The sequence below is a fragment of the Monodon monoceros genome, unplaced genomic scaffold (genome assembly GCF_005190385.1).
Source record: "Monodon monoceros isolate NGI ecotype Baffin Bay Population unplaced genomic scaffold, NGI_Narwhal_1 Super_Scaffold_11, whole genome shotgun sequence".
Lineage (NCBI taxonomy): Eukaryota > Metazoa > Chordata > Mammalia > Artiodactyla > Monodontidae > Monodon > Monodon monoceros.
In genome coordinates, this window is record NW_021703767.1 from 17943735 (window position 1) to 17958158 (window position 14424).

General features: G+C 45.7%; 1 protein-coding gene across 1 annotated transcript; it reads left to right on the forward strand.

Annotated features, from left to right (window-relative positions):
* The first annotated feature begins 1008 nt into the window (after nt 1–1008).
* ADAMTS1 (ADAM metallopeptidase with thrombospondin type 1 motif 1) lies at nt 1009–10199 on the forward strand. Its single transcript, XM_029215207.1, has 9 exons — nt 1009–2104; nt 3737–4083; nt 4436–4568; nt 4958–5125; nt 5565–5851; nt 6075–6261; nt 6351–6526; nt 7855–8030; nt 8201–10199. The coding sequence occupies exons 1-9, from the start codon at nt 1456–1458 to the stop codon at nt 8898–8900; spliced, it is 2823 nt and encodes a 940-aa protein (XP_029071040.1). The 5' UTR covers nt 1009–1455; the 3' UTR covers nt 8901–10199.
* The last annotated feature ends 4225 nt before the right edge of the window (nt 10200–14424 follow it).

Below are 14424 nucleotides of genomic sequence, written 5' to 3' on the forward strand. Positions count from 1 at the left end.
AACTGGGCGGGAGTTGATTATTTCTCGAATGAAGAGAATGCGCAGTTCCCTTCCTAGGCTCTGGGGAATTGAACCGCGCGTTCCAGATCACCTATTCCGGAAGTGTGAACCCGGGTTCCCACTGACAAGTCTCTAAGGCTGGGGCCGGAGGGGGTCGGCGGGGGCGGGGGGGTAGGTGATGGTGGAAGGGGGGAAGGGCGAAGGTTTAAAATGCAAACCCATTTTAAAGTCAATGGCCTGGAATATGTCTCCTGGCTTCCTCACGCAGGCACGCTTTCTAGGGGACGCGCGGGCCCTATCAAGCTTTCCCGAGAAAAGTTGGGGCGAAGAGAGAGCACGCTGCAGCAAACCGGCCTGTGGCAGGCCAGGGAGATGGAGAGGTGGAGTGGGGTATTTTTCTAGAAAGGGGAGCCCTGGCTCATCTCCCAGATTGAAGAGGCGGGCGCTGGCGAGGGTGGGATGCGGTGAGAGAGGGGGCCGGCATAGGGACAGACTCCGGCAGGGAAATCTTGGAGAAAGGACTCCGCTCTCCACCCCGACCGTCCCTTCTGGGAAATGCAGCCCCACGCGCGAACTGCGCTCCCGCAAGAGAAGGACGGCGGGAAGGGACGGTAGTCCGGGAAGACGGCGGGGGGAGAGCGCGGTGGCAGGGAGTACCTTCTCCCAGCAGCAGCCCCAGACGTACAAAGTGCTGCTCACAGCGCCTCTCCTGCGCCTTCCGCCCCCAGACTGACGAGCCAGTGGCGCCGAGCCAGAGCGGAGGCCGCCCCCCCCGCCCAGGCCCGCGGCGCAGAGCGCGGTTTCGCTCCGACTGAGTTCAGGGGGCGGCGTCCCGGGGATAGAAAGGCGGCCAAGAGGGAGGAGAAAGGGGGTAAGGGGGGGTGGGCGGAGACATTTTCAAAAACTATAAAAAGGCGGCCCGGGCTGCCCCATTCTTGCACTCGCTGGAAAGCGGCTCAGAGCCTGGGGCCTATGCATAGCCAGGGCGCGCAGTAGGGCCGAGAGGACAGAGCCCTGCGCAGAGCGAGGTGCACCGCGACCGAGGCGGAGACCGAAGCGGGGAACTCCAGGCGCCGATCCTCGTGTGGCCCGAGGCCCCTCTCCCGGAGGCGTCCCAGGGCGCTCCGTGTCTCCGCATCAGCCACCCCACCAGAGCCTGCTGCGCGGTGCCTCCAGCTCTTCGCTAAAAGAAAAACTTCCCGCGTGCCGGCAGAACTGCAGCGCCTCCTCTCTAGTGACTCCGGGAGCCCCATCTGCGGCTGGCTCTGCGCGCACTTTCCAAGAATCATAGTAATTGTTAATTTTAACAATCCCGAGGCAGGCCAGCGAGGCTCTGCGCTCCGGACCCGAACAATAGCCCCTTCGCTCAGTGCGCGGCGGCGCGCGGTGCCTCCCGGGACTCGGGTGCCGCGAGCGGTCCCCGCGGGGTTCGGAAGGCGCACGGCAGGAGGCGACATGGGGAACACGGCGCGACGGTCTCGCGGCTCGCAGCCTGCGCCCGTGCTGCTGCGGCTGCTGCTCGCTGCGGCCTCAGCGCTGCTGGTCGTGCCGGGCGTGCGCGGGCGCCCCACCGAGGAAGACGAGGAGCTGGTGCTGCTGGCACCGGAGCGCGACCCAGGACACAGGACCACGCACCTCCGCCTGGACGCCTTCGGCCGGCAGCTGCTGCTGGAGCTGCAGCCGGACCGCGGCTTCCTGGCCCCCGGCTTCACGCTCCAGACGGTGGGGCGCAGACCCGGGCCCGACGCGTCGCGTTCTGATCCCGTTGGCGACCTGGCGCACTGCTTCTACTCTGGCACGGTGAACGGCGACCCCAGCTCCGCCGCCGCTCTCAGCCTCTGCGAGGGCGTGCGCGGCGCCTTCTACCTGCAGGGCGAGGAGTACTTCATCCAGCCCGCGCCGGCCGCTGCAGCCGAGGAGGAGCCTCCGGCGCGGCCCCAGTTCCATCTCTTGCGGCGGAGGCGGCGGGGTGGCGGCGGCGCCAGGTGCGGGGTCCTGGACGACGAGACGCAGCTCGCGGGGGGAGCGGGGTCGGAGGGCGAGCACGCCACGGCGCAGGGGCCGCCGCGGGACCGAGCGACACAGCGCACGGGACAGCCAACAGGTATCATTCCCAGAAGAGTGGTTCCCACTTGTCTCTCCATTCATCTCCCTCTCCCTACCTTCTCTGTGCTGCGCGACTTGAGGGTAGAGTCCTGTTCGCAGACGCGAGCCTATGTCTGCGGACAGGACGGAGACGTGGTGTGGAGGGAATGCGGCTTAAGATTTGGGTTGGTGAACTAACCAAAGCCTGCTGGAGCAGTTAATTCCATTTGCCCTAATAATGAATGATCAAGAGAGGACAGACGTTATCAATGATGTTTCTGCTAAGGAGAAGCGTTCCGATCCGGAAGGGAGAGCTGGTAACCCAATGCCTCCCACTTTAGTTGAATGTGAGCTTGTGCGACTTATTTCCACCTTGTTAATTTCTTTTTAACAATTGTGCATGTGTCCTTTGGTCGAGTTGCAGCTTCGCGCTTAGTTTTGTAACCGCTGCCTGTTCGCGCACCCTGAGCCCAGAGGAGGGCAGAGATGGAGGGCGGAGGAGGGATAGTGACCTCAGAATGTGCAGCCCGCGAGCCTGGACAGCTGCGCTACGATTCCTGTTCTGCTGGCCTCTGTTCCCTTCCCCCCTTTAAGAGTCTGACCCCGACCGGCTGGCAGTGGCGGGGCCCCTCTGCAGAACCTGCTTGGGAGGTCTCTGCCCAGCTCGCCCCGCCTCTCCGCGCCTCCCACCAGCCCCCCACTTTGCGCTCCCCCTCGCGGCCATAATTCTGCTCGGAAGCACTGTTGAAAGTTAGTCACCGGTGATCCTTCCTGCTCCGCCTTCCCCTGTTTCTCTCTGTTGTGTGCAGTGCTTCCTGTCTAGTTCTTTTCATTCTGTCACTCACTGGGGTGCCTTGTTTCTTTTTTGAACTTTCTCACGTGGCTTGTAAAATTTTTCTCTTCTCCCCTGTACGTCCGCTCCTTGAAGCGGTTACGTGCTCAGAGCCCAGCGTAGAACTTCCCTGGGGGCTGGGTCTCAGTCAGAAGTCAGAGGGCTCTTTTCGAAACAATCAGCCGTGGCCCCGTGGTCCGAAGCAGGAACTTATTTCCCTGGGGCGGTGGGAGTGGGGCAGTCAGCTTCTTGGCAGACTGGGTGGTCCTTGTGCCCGGATTTGGCAAGAGCAGAGCACCGCAGGGACCCGTGGAACGAGCGAGCAGAGCAGTGCAGGCTGAGATTTCTTCAGGCCCGGCCCCTCGGCAGAGGCCACAGCCCTGCCCTGGGCCTTCCACGTGGAGCCCGATGATCTCATTCAGGATTTGATTCCTGGCCTGTGAAAGAGTGACTCAGGGGCTCTGCCTGCCCCCCTTGCTCCAAGATTTTACTACAGCTGGGGAGAATGGTTGCGCACACTGCCTTTTTCAGATTGTGTGATCTCAGAAAGGACAAAAGAAATCCTGCTTAAAAAAAAAAAAAAAAAAAGCCTGACACCCCTCAGAGGAGCACATGGCCTTTTTTATTTACAGTAAAGGAGAATACTTTAAAAATAACATTTTCAGTGAAAAGAAATGCAAATATTTTTGTTATTGTTGCTCCGGGTGTATTTTTGTATTGTTTTCTTTGACTGGTTAGGCTTTCTTTATATACTCTGGGAAGGTAACTATCCTTGGCTAGACTGCCCCTGAACAAACTATCTTTCTTGTGTCTTTACAGGAACTAGAAGCCTAAGAAAGAAGCGATTTGTGTCCAGCCCCCGCTATGTGGAAACTATGCTTGTAGCCGACCAGTCCATGGCAGAGTTCCATGGCAGTGGGCTAAAGCACTACCTTCTCACCTTGTTCTCGGTGGCGGCCCGGTTATACAAACACCCCAGCATTCGGAATTCAGTTAGCCTGGTGGTAGTGAAGATCCTGGTCATCTATGAGGAACAGAAGGGGCCAGAAGTAACTTCCAACGCTGCCCTCACTCTGCGGAACTTCTGCAACTGGCAAAAGCAGCACAACCCGCCCAGTGACCGGGATGCAGAGCACTATGACACTGCGATTCTTTTCACCAGACAGGTGAGAGGAAGACATTGCCAATGATGAGAGTATTCTCTTGGGAATCAGTTTTGTAATAAGCAAATGTATGTAAGGCCTTTTACCAATATTTTGGCACTTATATTTTTTAATTGGCTAGCATGATTAATCTTCCTTATTTCTTTTAATATTTTAATATCTCAAGTTTCACAGTCTTTTTTGAATAGCATTAGGGAAAATCTTAAAGTCACACAAAGTACTCCTAAAAGAACTACTCAACAACAATGAATGTAGATGCCCTAAAGCACATGTGAAGTTACACCCTGCCAAAAAGTTAGATCACAAGGTTCGTGCTCTGTCTCTGTTAATACGGACATACCTTTGCTCCTTGTAGGACCTGTGTGGAGCCCAGACATGTGATACTCTTGGGATGGCAGATGTTGGAACTGTATGTGATCCCAGCAGAAGCTGTTCGGTCATAGAGGATGATGGCTTACAAGCTGCCTTCACCACAGCCCACGAATTAGGTAAGTCTGTTTTAGAGTGAGAGTTAGCCCAATTCATGAATTCAAATTGATAAACTATGTATTAATTTAAGAGGCAGAGTCTTCAGGTTATATTGCTATTTTAAGGTGCCAGAGCTCCCTAGAAACTGCAGAAAATACTTTTCCACTCTTCTCAACATGGTCATTTTTATTAGAATTCAAAGTTAAGGTAGTAGGAGCTATGGACCTATTTGGAAATTTACATGTTTGTTTACACCCTGTGAAAAGTAGACATTGTCTCTAAAATAGATTATCTCCAAAATACATTTCTTCCTCTAGAAATATCACTTTGAGACAAATGAATCCCTGTTGGGGAAAAAAAATGCTGCAAATGACCTGTATTCTAACGTGGGTTTCGGATGTCTTCTTAGGCCATGTGTTTAACATGCCACATGATGATGCAAAGCAATGTGCCAGCATTAATGGTGTCAAACGGGATTCCCACATGATGGCGTCAATGCTTTCCAATTTGGACCGCAGCCAACCCTGGTCTCCTTGCAGTGCTTACATGATTACATCATTTCTGGATAATGGTCATGGTAAGATGCTCCAGCTACGCTTTCTAGATGTTATCCAACCATCCACATGTAGGGTACTAATGAAACCAGCTCTTTCTTTCTTTTCTGTTCTTTTTATTTTCCCTCCTTCAAAATGACTTTCATTGTCAACCGCATGCATTTTTAGATCTTAATTTCCAGTAAAAGATAGTGCTTCTGGTCACGTAGCTCCCAGAATACATTAACTTGAGTTTTTAGCAGAACAATGATTTCCTGTCATTGGTAATACAGAAATATCCCATTGAGAATAATATCTTAATGACAGTTTAAATCTCTCTTGACATTTTCCCCCCAAACTCTTCAGCTTTCAAATCGCTTTGCTATATATTATCGCTTTTGGTAAGTATTTTCTGAAACTGATCTACCCCCTGCATGCTTTAATTTGCTATTTCTTAATATTCATTGGCATTTTTCCTTGCAGGCGAATGTTTGATGGACAAGCCCCAGAGCCCCATACAGCTCCCCTCTGATCTCCCCGGGACCTTGTACGATGCCAACCGGCAGTGCCAGTTTACATTTGGGGATGAGTCCAAACACTGCCCGGACGCGGCCAGCACGTGCACGACCCTCTGGTGCACAGGCACCTCTGGCGGATTGCTGGTGTGCCAGACCAAACACTTCCCCTGGGCCGACGGCACCAGCTGTGGAGAAGGGAAATGGTGTGTCAACGGCAAGTGTGTGAACAAGACTGACAAGAAGCATTTTGATGTGAGTTTTCCACTGCAACACACGCTCCTTTAAGATTCAGAATTGAAAGAGACCAAGTGATGCTAAAACATTAGATACCACATTAGCATCCCGACCTGTGGGCTCTCTCAGGGATACAGGATAGAGTCGTATTGTTGATTTTTTGTCCCATGTCTTTCTCTTCTATTTCCTGAAAAGGTCTCCATAGAGGTTTTTAACGCTGATCATTTGTGTCTCCATTTAGACTCCTGTTCACGGAAGCTGGGGGCCGTGGGGGCCCTGGGGAGACTGTTCAAGAACGTGTGGTGGAGGAGTTCAGTATACAATGAGGGAGTGCGACAACCCGGTCCCAAAGAACGGAGGGAAGTACTGCGAGGGCAAGCGCGTGCGCTACAGGTCCTGCAATATTGAGGACTGTCCAGAGAATAATGGTGAGTAGAGAGAAGGTGAAAAGGATGCGCTGCAAACGGGTGGTTGAAGGCCAGAAACGGATAACATCATCGTCTCCTTCTCTTTCCAGGAAAAACCTTTAGAGAGGAACAGTGTGAGGCACACAATGAATTCTCCAAAGCTTCCTTTGGGAGCGGGCCCGCAGTGGAGTGGACACCCAAGTACGCAGGAGTCTCACCCAAGGACAGGTGCAAGCTCATCTGTCAAGCCAAAGGCATTGGCTACTTCTTCGTTTTGCAGCCCAAGGTAGTGACTTTTCTTCAGACTTTTTGCCTAAGAAACAAGGCCTTAGTTTGCTCCCTTTCTTCAGACTTTTTGCCTAAGAAACAAGGCCTTAGTTTGCTCCCTTTACATGCCAGCTCTGTTGTACTTCCTTTAATTTATATATATATATATATATAAAGCTGAGCTTTTAATTTATTTATTTATTATTTATGGCTGCGTTGGGTCTTCGTTGCTGCGCGCGGGCTTTCTCTAGTTGCAGCGAGCAGGGGCTACTCTTCGTTGCGGTGCGCGGGTTTCTCATTGCAGTGGCTTCTCTTGTTGCAAAGCATGGACTCTAGGCACGAGAGCTTCAGTAGTCGTGGCATGCGGGTTTCAGTAGTTGTGGCTCGCAGGCTCTAGAGTGCAGGCTCAGTAGTTGTGGCACACAAGTTTAGTTGCTCCACACATGTGGGATCTTCCTGGACCAGGGCTCGAACCCATGTCCCCTCCATTGGCAGGCAGATTCTTAACCACTACGCCACCAGGGAAGCCCTAATTTATATATTAACGTGTTCAATTTCAAGTTAGAACTGCTTTGCTTCTAGATACATTGGCAACTGCTTGCTTTGAGTTTGGTGCTGTTTTGGGCTATGAATGAAGCTTGAATCCACCACTTATGATTCTTGCAATGGTTTATTATTACTCCTATATGCGAAGAAAAGCCCTTTACACATGGTTAGGTAAATTATGTGTTAACATGGAAACCATCCAGTGGTTTTGGAAAATAGTTTAGGTGTGGCCCGAAGTACTTGTTACTGGGTGACTAGCAGTAGTATGTGCAAATGGACTTATTAAAATGAAAGTCTGAGCATTGAGAACTCTTGTGTTTGAGAACATATACTGAACTAATGGAAGCATTGTTTTGCTGAGGAGATAAATCTGGCTCTGAGGTAGAAAATAGAATTGAATTTGGTTGAAATTATCATGTGTCATTATCACTGTAGGCTATGAAAACAGTCTCCAGTTGCAGATTCAACATTCAAGTGATTTATTCAGCACCTGTTATTGCCAGGTAGTATTCTAGATACTGAGGATACAGCAGTAAACAAATTGACAAAAAGCTCTGCTTTTGTTGACCTTAGCTAAAAGTGAGATAGGATACAAATAATCAAAAAATTTATAATATTTTCAGATGGAAAAAAAAGCCAAAGAGAAGGATAGTGTGTGCCGTGTTATAAAGTACTATTTTAATTTTGATAGTCAGGAAAGCAAAGATGTAATGTTAACGAAGAAAACTTTCAGAACTATCCTAGCATCATCTCTTGCCCTTGTTCATGTGTAACACCACGTACGTGCCCTTCCTTTTTCAGGTGGTAGATGGCACTCCTTGTAGCCCAGATTCCACCTCTGTCTGTGTGCAAGGACAGTGTGTAAAAGCTGGTTGTGATCGCATCATAGACTCCAAAAAGAAGTTCGATAAATGTGGCATTTGTGGAGGAAATGGATCTACATGCAAGAAAATATCAGGATCAGTTACTAGTGCAAAGTAAGTGTTAAAATGCCATAATCCTGAAGGTCTTATCATTTCAATGTAACTTTTTACAGGTCTGGTAAAAATTACATTCTTAAATGATTACCTGGTGTTTTAAGCTAAGTATTGATTATATGAATATCTGGTGAATGAGAGATTTTTATATCTGTTTTCCTTGTCTGCAGACCTGGCTACCACGATATCGTCACAATTCCAACCGGAGCCACAAACATTGAAGTGAAACAACGGAATCAGAGGGGATCCAGAAATAATGGAAGCTACCTTGCCATCAAAGCTGCCGATGGCACATATATCCTGAATGGCGACTTCACCTTGTCCACTTTAGAGCAAGACATCACGTACAAAGGTAGTGTCTTGAGATACAGTGGCTCCTCTGCAGCGTTGGAAAGAATTAGAAGCTTTAGCCCTCTCAAGGAGCCCTTAACCATCCAAGTCCTGACAGTGGGCAATGCCCTTCGACCGAAAATTAAATACACCTATTTCGTGAAGAAGAAGAAGGAATCTTTCAACGCCATCCCTACTTTCTCCGAATGGGTCATTGAAGAGTGGGGCGAATGTTCCAAGTCATGTGGACAGGGTGTGCAGAGAAGGCTGGTGGAGTGCCGAGACATCAACGGGCAGCCCGCTTCAGAGTGTGCAAAGGAAGTGAAGCCAGCCAGCACCAGACCTTGTGCAGACCTGCCTTGTCCCCTCTGGCAGCTGGGGGATTGGTCGCCATGTTCCAAGACTTGCGGGAAGGGTTACAAAAAGAGAACCTTGCAGTGTCTGTCCCATGATGGGGGTGTGTTGTCTCACGAGAGCTGTGATCCTTTAAAGAAACCTAAACATTACATAGACTTTTGCACAATGGCAGAATGCAGTTAAGCAGGGGCGGTGTTGAGGGAAAAGGGCAGTGGGGAAGGGCTGATGCACTGAAATCAAGAAGGCTGGAGGAATCCAGTGCACCTTGCTGGTGATCAATGAGGTGTGCCGATGAGTTGGGAGGTACAGGTAGGTAGAAAAGAAGTTAGATCATCAGAATTTCCTGCCAGTTACAAAATTGATAGGGTAGTTTATGAGGATCTTTAATAGCTGACCAATAATATAGCATGAGAAAGCCCCAGGGCGTTATTATTTCTTTTGTTAAGTCTGTGACAAGGTTTTACAAAAATAGAAACAATTTTCAAAGTAAGTGTAAGAAATACTACAATCCCTGTTTCCTGGTACTGATGAAATACTTTGTATCATGGAGGTTGGGAAATGAAAAGCAGGAGGAAGATGAGGTTTTTGGTTTAAGATGCGGCTTACTTTACCTCGCTACCTATGGAGGGAGAAAGGAATACACATAGGATCGTTGACCATCACTGCTCCTAACTGCTGTGGTTCAGAGAATGTTTATGCCATCTCTTCTGCTGAGAGTTAAGAATTCAGGACTGTCCAGCATGAGGAGTGCTTGGCAACGCCCAGTGACTCAAATGACTCCATCTTTCCTTTCTTGTGCCATTATTGTGTCTTTATTCGTGAATTCATTTTGATGAAGAAACAATTCCATGTATTTGTAAAAACAGCATTAAGTCTACAAGGGGAAGAAAAGCAGTGATGTATCAGATGCTGGTAAAAGCTAGGGGATGCCCGTTGATCTGGGTACCTCCTACATTTCTTTCCTCCTGAGGTAAGCCTGCTTAAGGAATGTGGATGTGGAAAAAAAAACAAAAAACAGTTTGTGTCTGAAGAAAGTCAGTAAGATCACACAAAAAGAATGTAATGCCAGAACAAGAATGGGGTGTGTACAACAGGGTCCCCAGTGTTTGGGGACATTGAGATCACACATCTCACGGTGGGGAGGCTACTGAGGGGTAGCGGGTCCATCCCCAGCAGCTGGTCCAACAGTCATATCCTGGTGAATGTCTGTTCAGCTCTTCTACTATGAAAGAAAATGACTTTTTTCCATATGTATATAGTAAAATATGTTACTATAAATTCTATGTACTTTATAAGTATTGGTCTGTGTGTTCCTTCTAAGAAGGACTATAGTTTGTAATAAATGCCTATAATAACATATTTATTTTTATACATTTCTTTCTAATGATAAAACTTTTAAGTTATATCGCTTTTGTAAAAGGTCATATAAAAATAGAGTATTTATACAATATATGTTACTAGGAAATAAAAAAAGGACACTTTCTGAACATGTGTCTATTTTTTTTAATGGGAGTTAATTCCTGGGTAGGAAATCTGAAACTCAGATATTGAATTTTTGTTTGTTTTGTTTTAAAAATGTCTGGTTTATTACTTTTTTAACACTGATAAAAATGTTTCATTGCATACATTTTAAAAAAAAACATCTTTATTGGAGTATAATTGCTTTACAATAATGTGTTAATTTCTGCTTTATAACAAAGTGAATCAGCTATACATATATCCCCATATCTCCTCCCTCTTGTGTCTCCCTCCCACCCTCCCTAGCCCACCCCTCTAGGTGGTCACAAAGCACTGAGCTGATCTCCCTGTGCTATGCGGCTGCTTCCCACTAGCTAGCTATTTTACATTTGGTAGTGTGTATATGTCCATGCCATTCTCTCATTTTCTCCCAGCTTACCCTACCCCCTCCTCGTATCCTCAAGTCCATTCTCCAGTAGGTCTGTGTCTTTATTCCCATCTAGGCCCTAGGTTCTTCATAACCTTTTTTTTTTTTAGATTCCATATATATGTGTTAGCATACGGTATTTGTTTTTCTCTTTCTGACTTCACTCTGTATGACAGTCTCTAGGTCCATTCACGTCACTACAAATAACTCAGTTTCGTTTCTTTTTATGGTTGAGTAATATTCCATTGTATATATGTGCCACATCTTCTTTATCCATTCATCTGTTGATGGAACAGATACTGAATTTGAAGAGAGAATATTTTCTTCAATTCTTTGGAAGTATGATTTCATTCTAATGAAATTATTTTATGTATCCTTGGGGTATCCTTGGGGTATGTGATTGCTACAAAGAAAGAAATCTATTATATCTTTGGTGATAGATAGGTTTGTTACTAATGTAATAATATACACCAGTGGTTGGCCAAATTTTTCTGTAAAGAGCCAAATAGTAAATAGGTTTTGTGGCTCATACTATCTCTGTCACAACTACTCAACAGTGCTGTTGTAGCATGAAAACAGCAATAGACAATACAGAGATGAATGGGCATGGTGGTGTTCTAATAAAACTTTATTTATGAAACAGTGGGCGAAATTTGTTCTGTGGTCATAGTTTGCCAACCTCTGATGTATAACATATAAAATGGAAAAAGATGGGATTCTGGATACATTTTGAATTCATGTCTCTTCTTCAATTATATCACGTAAGTAGAGGTTTTTGAAAGTATTTAAGCTAATGAGTAGAAAACGATGCCTCATAAATTACATTTAGGATAGACATGCTTGGTGAGCCAAGCCCTCCAAATATTTCATGTGCTCTTCAGGAATACATGGGGTGTTTTGGAGAAACCTCGGAGCACCCAGGCCACCCTCTCAGTAGCCTTTTGTAAGTCACTCTATTTTAAATACTAAATGGTACATCAGTGACTTTAGAAGTTCAGACCGCTTCCAAAGTAACTACATTTCTCTCAGGAAATAGCTTATTTGCTAGAAGACTCGGATTATGTGGTTAACCACAGACATTTCCAACTTTATATTTTCATCCTTTTTTTCACCCTCCTTTCTCAAGTAGTTCTATATAATATGCTAATTTCAGATTCCAACGATACTTCTAATTTGCCCTCAGAATTACTCAGTGTTCTTCCCCTGAGCAGTTGAATTTAAGATATTCAGGAGCCAGATGCATGGAGCAGAAAGTGGGGCAGAAGAGAGGAAAGGCATGTTAGTCTATGGTTAAGTTTTTTCCTACCTATTGGCCACCAGACTGAAAGGTGAAAGTCAAATCTCACACCATGGGCAGTGGCCCCATATAACTCAGTTAAACATAGAATTTGGTCATGCAATTCAGTGCCCTAACATGCTCTTTGCACCAATAACCTCTCCCACAATTATTTGTTTGGCCACATTATTAAGGTACAAATCCCCATAGTAAGTGACATGGAGGACACACACACACACACACACACATACACACGCACACACAAAAGGCCCTTTTCCTCAATTACTATATAAGCTATTTGATAAAATGAGATAAATGTACCTAGAATGATAACTCATAATAAAAAGAAGTCATTTTCAGATCTTGCCTAATTCTCTGATGAGTTTTTTCCTTTTCAAAGGCTTACATTGATTTGATGTAGTAAGCCAAGAGAATGAAATTCAGGACACAAAGTAATAAAAATAGCCGAAAGATTTTCCACTACTCTCTTTATTCTCAGCTCAAGGTAATGCCAAACAACTTTCTAAGTTGCCACATTATTTTCTTCAGCCAGCTGCTGGGGAGATTTCCCTTTTATCAATCAATGGATCTGTTTAAAATACGCTATTTTGGCAGCAAAGAGAGTTTAGCTTAAAATACACATCTGGTTCTGTGAGCTTGACCTGCTTAAAAGAGGAAAGCTTTTGTGCTCATTTCTGTTGCAGGTACAAATGATGAGCTGGCGTGATGTTGAGGACTCATTCAAACACCTAATTTTCAGAACATTCTGCAGGCACTTTCTTTCTCTAGTATTTCAATAACCACCATGCAAGCACAATTTTTGCATCAGAGCTTTCACACAAAAATCAGCAAAAATCGTTTCCAACTTTCGCTTTTGTTTAATTTGTCTTCCAGAAGAGGGTTCTGTAGATCTTAATGTAACTTAGGAACAACAGATAACAGCTACAATTTGCTAATCTCGTTGGTTTTCCAAAAAAAAGAAAAACAAAAACGTTAATATAAAGGTTGGGTGTGCTAGACCTACCAAAGAAATGGACCAAAGCTACTCCAGTATAGAAGTGTAGTGTGTTATGCCATATGCATACTTCTGTGACATGAATGAGTTCATAGGACACTGGCAGAATGGAAACGGTACAATGTGGAAGATGCTTTGGTTCATCAACAAGTTTTCCCAGCCAATAAATGTTTAGTGCCTTCTCTTAAGAGCAGCGGAACAGAAAATATACTAAGTCATGAACATGGCGAGTCACAGAGGCATACAGAACTATGCAGAATCTCCACTCATGCCAGTTGTCTCCATTTGGTCTGCATCTTGGAAGTTCCTAATGTGGTCTGTGTTCAGTTTGCTCTTGTATTCATAATTCAAAAGTCTGAACTTTTCCTTACAGCCCCTTCTATTAATCACATTGCCCTTGTTTTAGGGTAAGTTTGTATAGTTACAAACAGCCATTTGTAATTTAGCATATTTTGTTAGCTATCTTACTTTCTTTTCCTTTAGGGTTACTATTGTTCTATGTTCTACATCTCTTAAAAGGAGTTATAAACCATTTACTTGCTGGGGTCAGAAGGAGATTGAGGACAATTTTATGTAGAATAATACAGGAAGGCTTTTTCAATGAGATCTTTGGGAGAAAAACAGAGGGACACAAGGAGACAGCTCTCCAAGGGATGAGATTACAATAGACAGGGGTCTGCACAGGTGGGAGTAAGCTCAACTTCTTGGAGGGGGCAGCAAGAGGTCAGTGTGGCTGGAGCACTAAGGAGAGGGGGAAAGGGAAGAGGCCAGTGAAGGGCAGAGAGCTTGCTCAGCAAAAGTAGGAAGTATATTTGGGTTTTGTTCTGAGTGAGACGAGGAGCCAGTGGAAGGAACAGAGCAAAGGAGAAACATGGTCTGACTTAACATTTTAAACTGGAAGGAGACCAGACAGGAGCCAGATAGGAAACTATAGCAATAATTGCAATGAACGATAATGATGGTCTGAACTAGGGTGATAGCCACAGAGGAGGTGAAGGAGGTCAAATTCTGCAGTTCAGGACTTTGAGATTTGCAGATGGATATAGATGTGAATGGGGGAAAAATATCATGAATGAGTCCAGGGTTTTTTTGCTTTTCTGTTTTTTGGTGGGAAAAGAGTGTTCTGTTCTGTGCAACACTGATGCACACTACACTCTACTTAAAGACCAACGTAAATTAAAAATACAGGATTTTTGGTAAGTATTGAAACCAGCTAAACCTACAGGTAAATATAAGTAATTGTTGAAATTACAGTTTCAAAATTAACTGGAAATGTAGAATAGTAGTTAAAGAGAAGACATATAATATAAAATATTTTCATAAAAATAATTCAAGTCTAAAACCGTATGTCATATTGACAAAATCATAAGAGTAGAATAGAAATGTCTTATGTTAGGAGTTATTAAAGGACATCATCTTATTCTTGAACTTGGTAATAGGGTAAGTATAGATGAATGATATTTCTTAAAAACAAAAACCCAAAAAATGTCTCTTCATAGAGAGAGGATGTGTGCAAAATATAACTCATAAA

Bases quoted from the DNA above. Each gene is read 5' to 3' on its own strand.
- ADAMTS1 (XM_029215207.1), top strand. From the start codon at position 1,456: ATGGGGAACACGGCGCGACGGTCTCGCGGCTCGCAGCCTGCGCCCGTG. The intron at 2,105-3,736 runs GTATCATTCCCA...GTGTCTTTACAG, and splicing joins GCGCACGGGACAGCCAACAG to GAACTAGAAGCCTAAGAAAG. The intron at 6,262-6,350 runs GTGAGTAGAGAG...TTCTCTTTCCAG, and splicing joins GGACTGTCCAGAGAATAATG to GAAAAACCTTTAGAGAGGAA.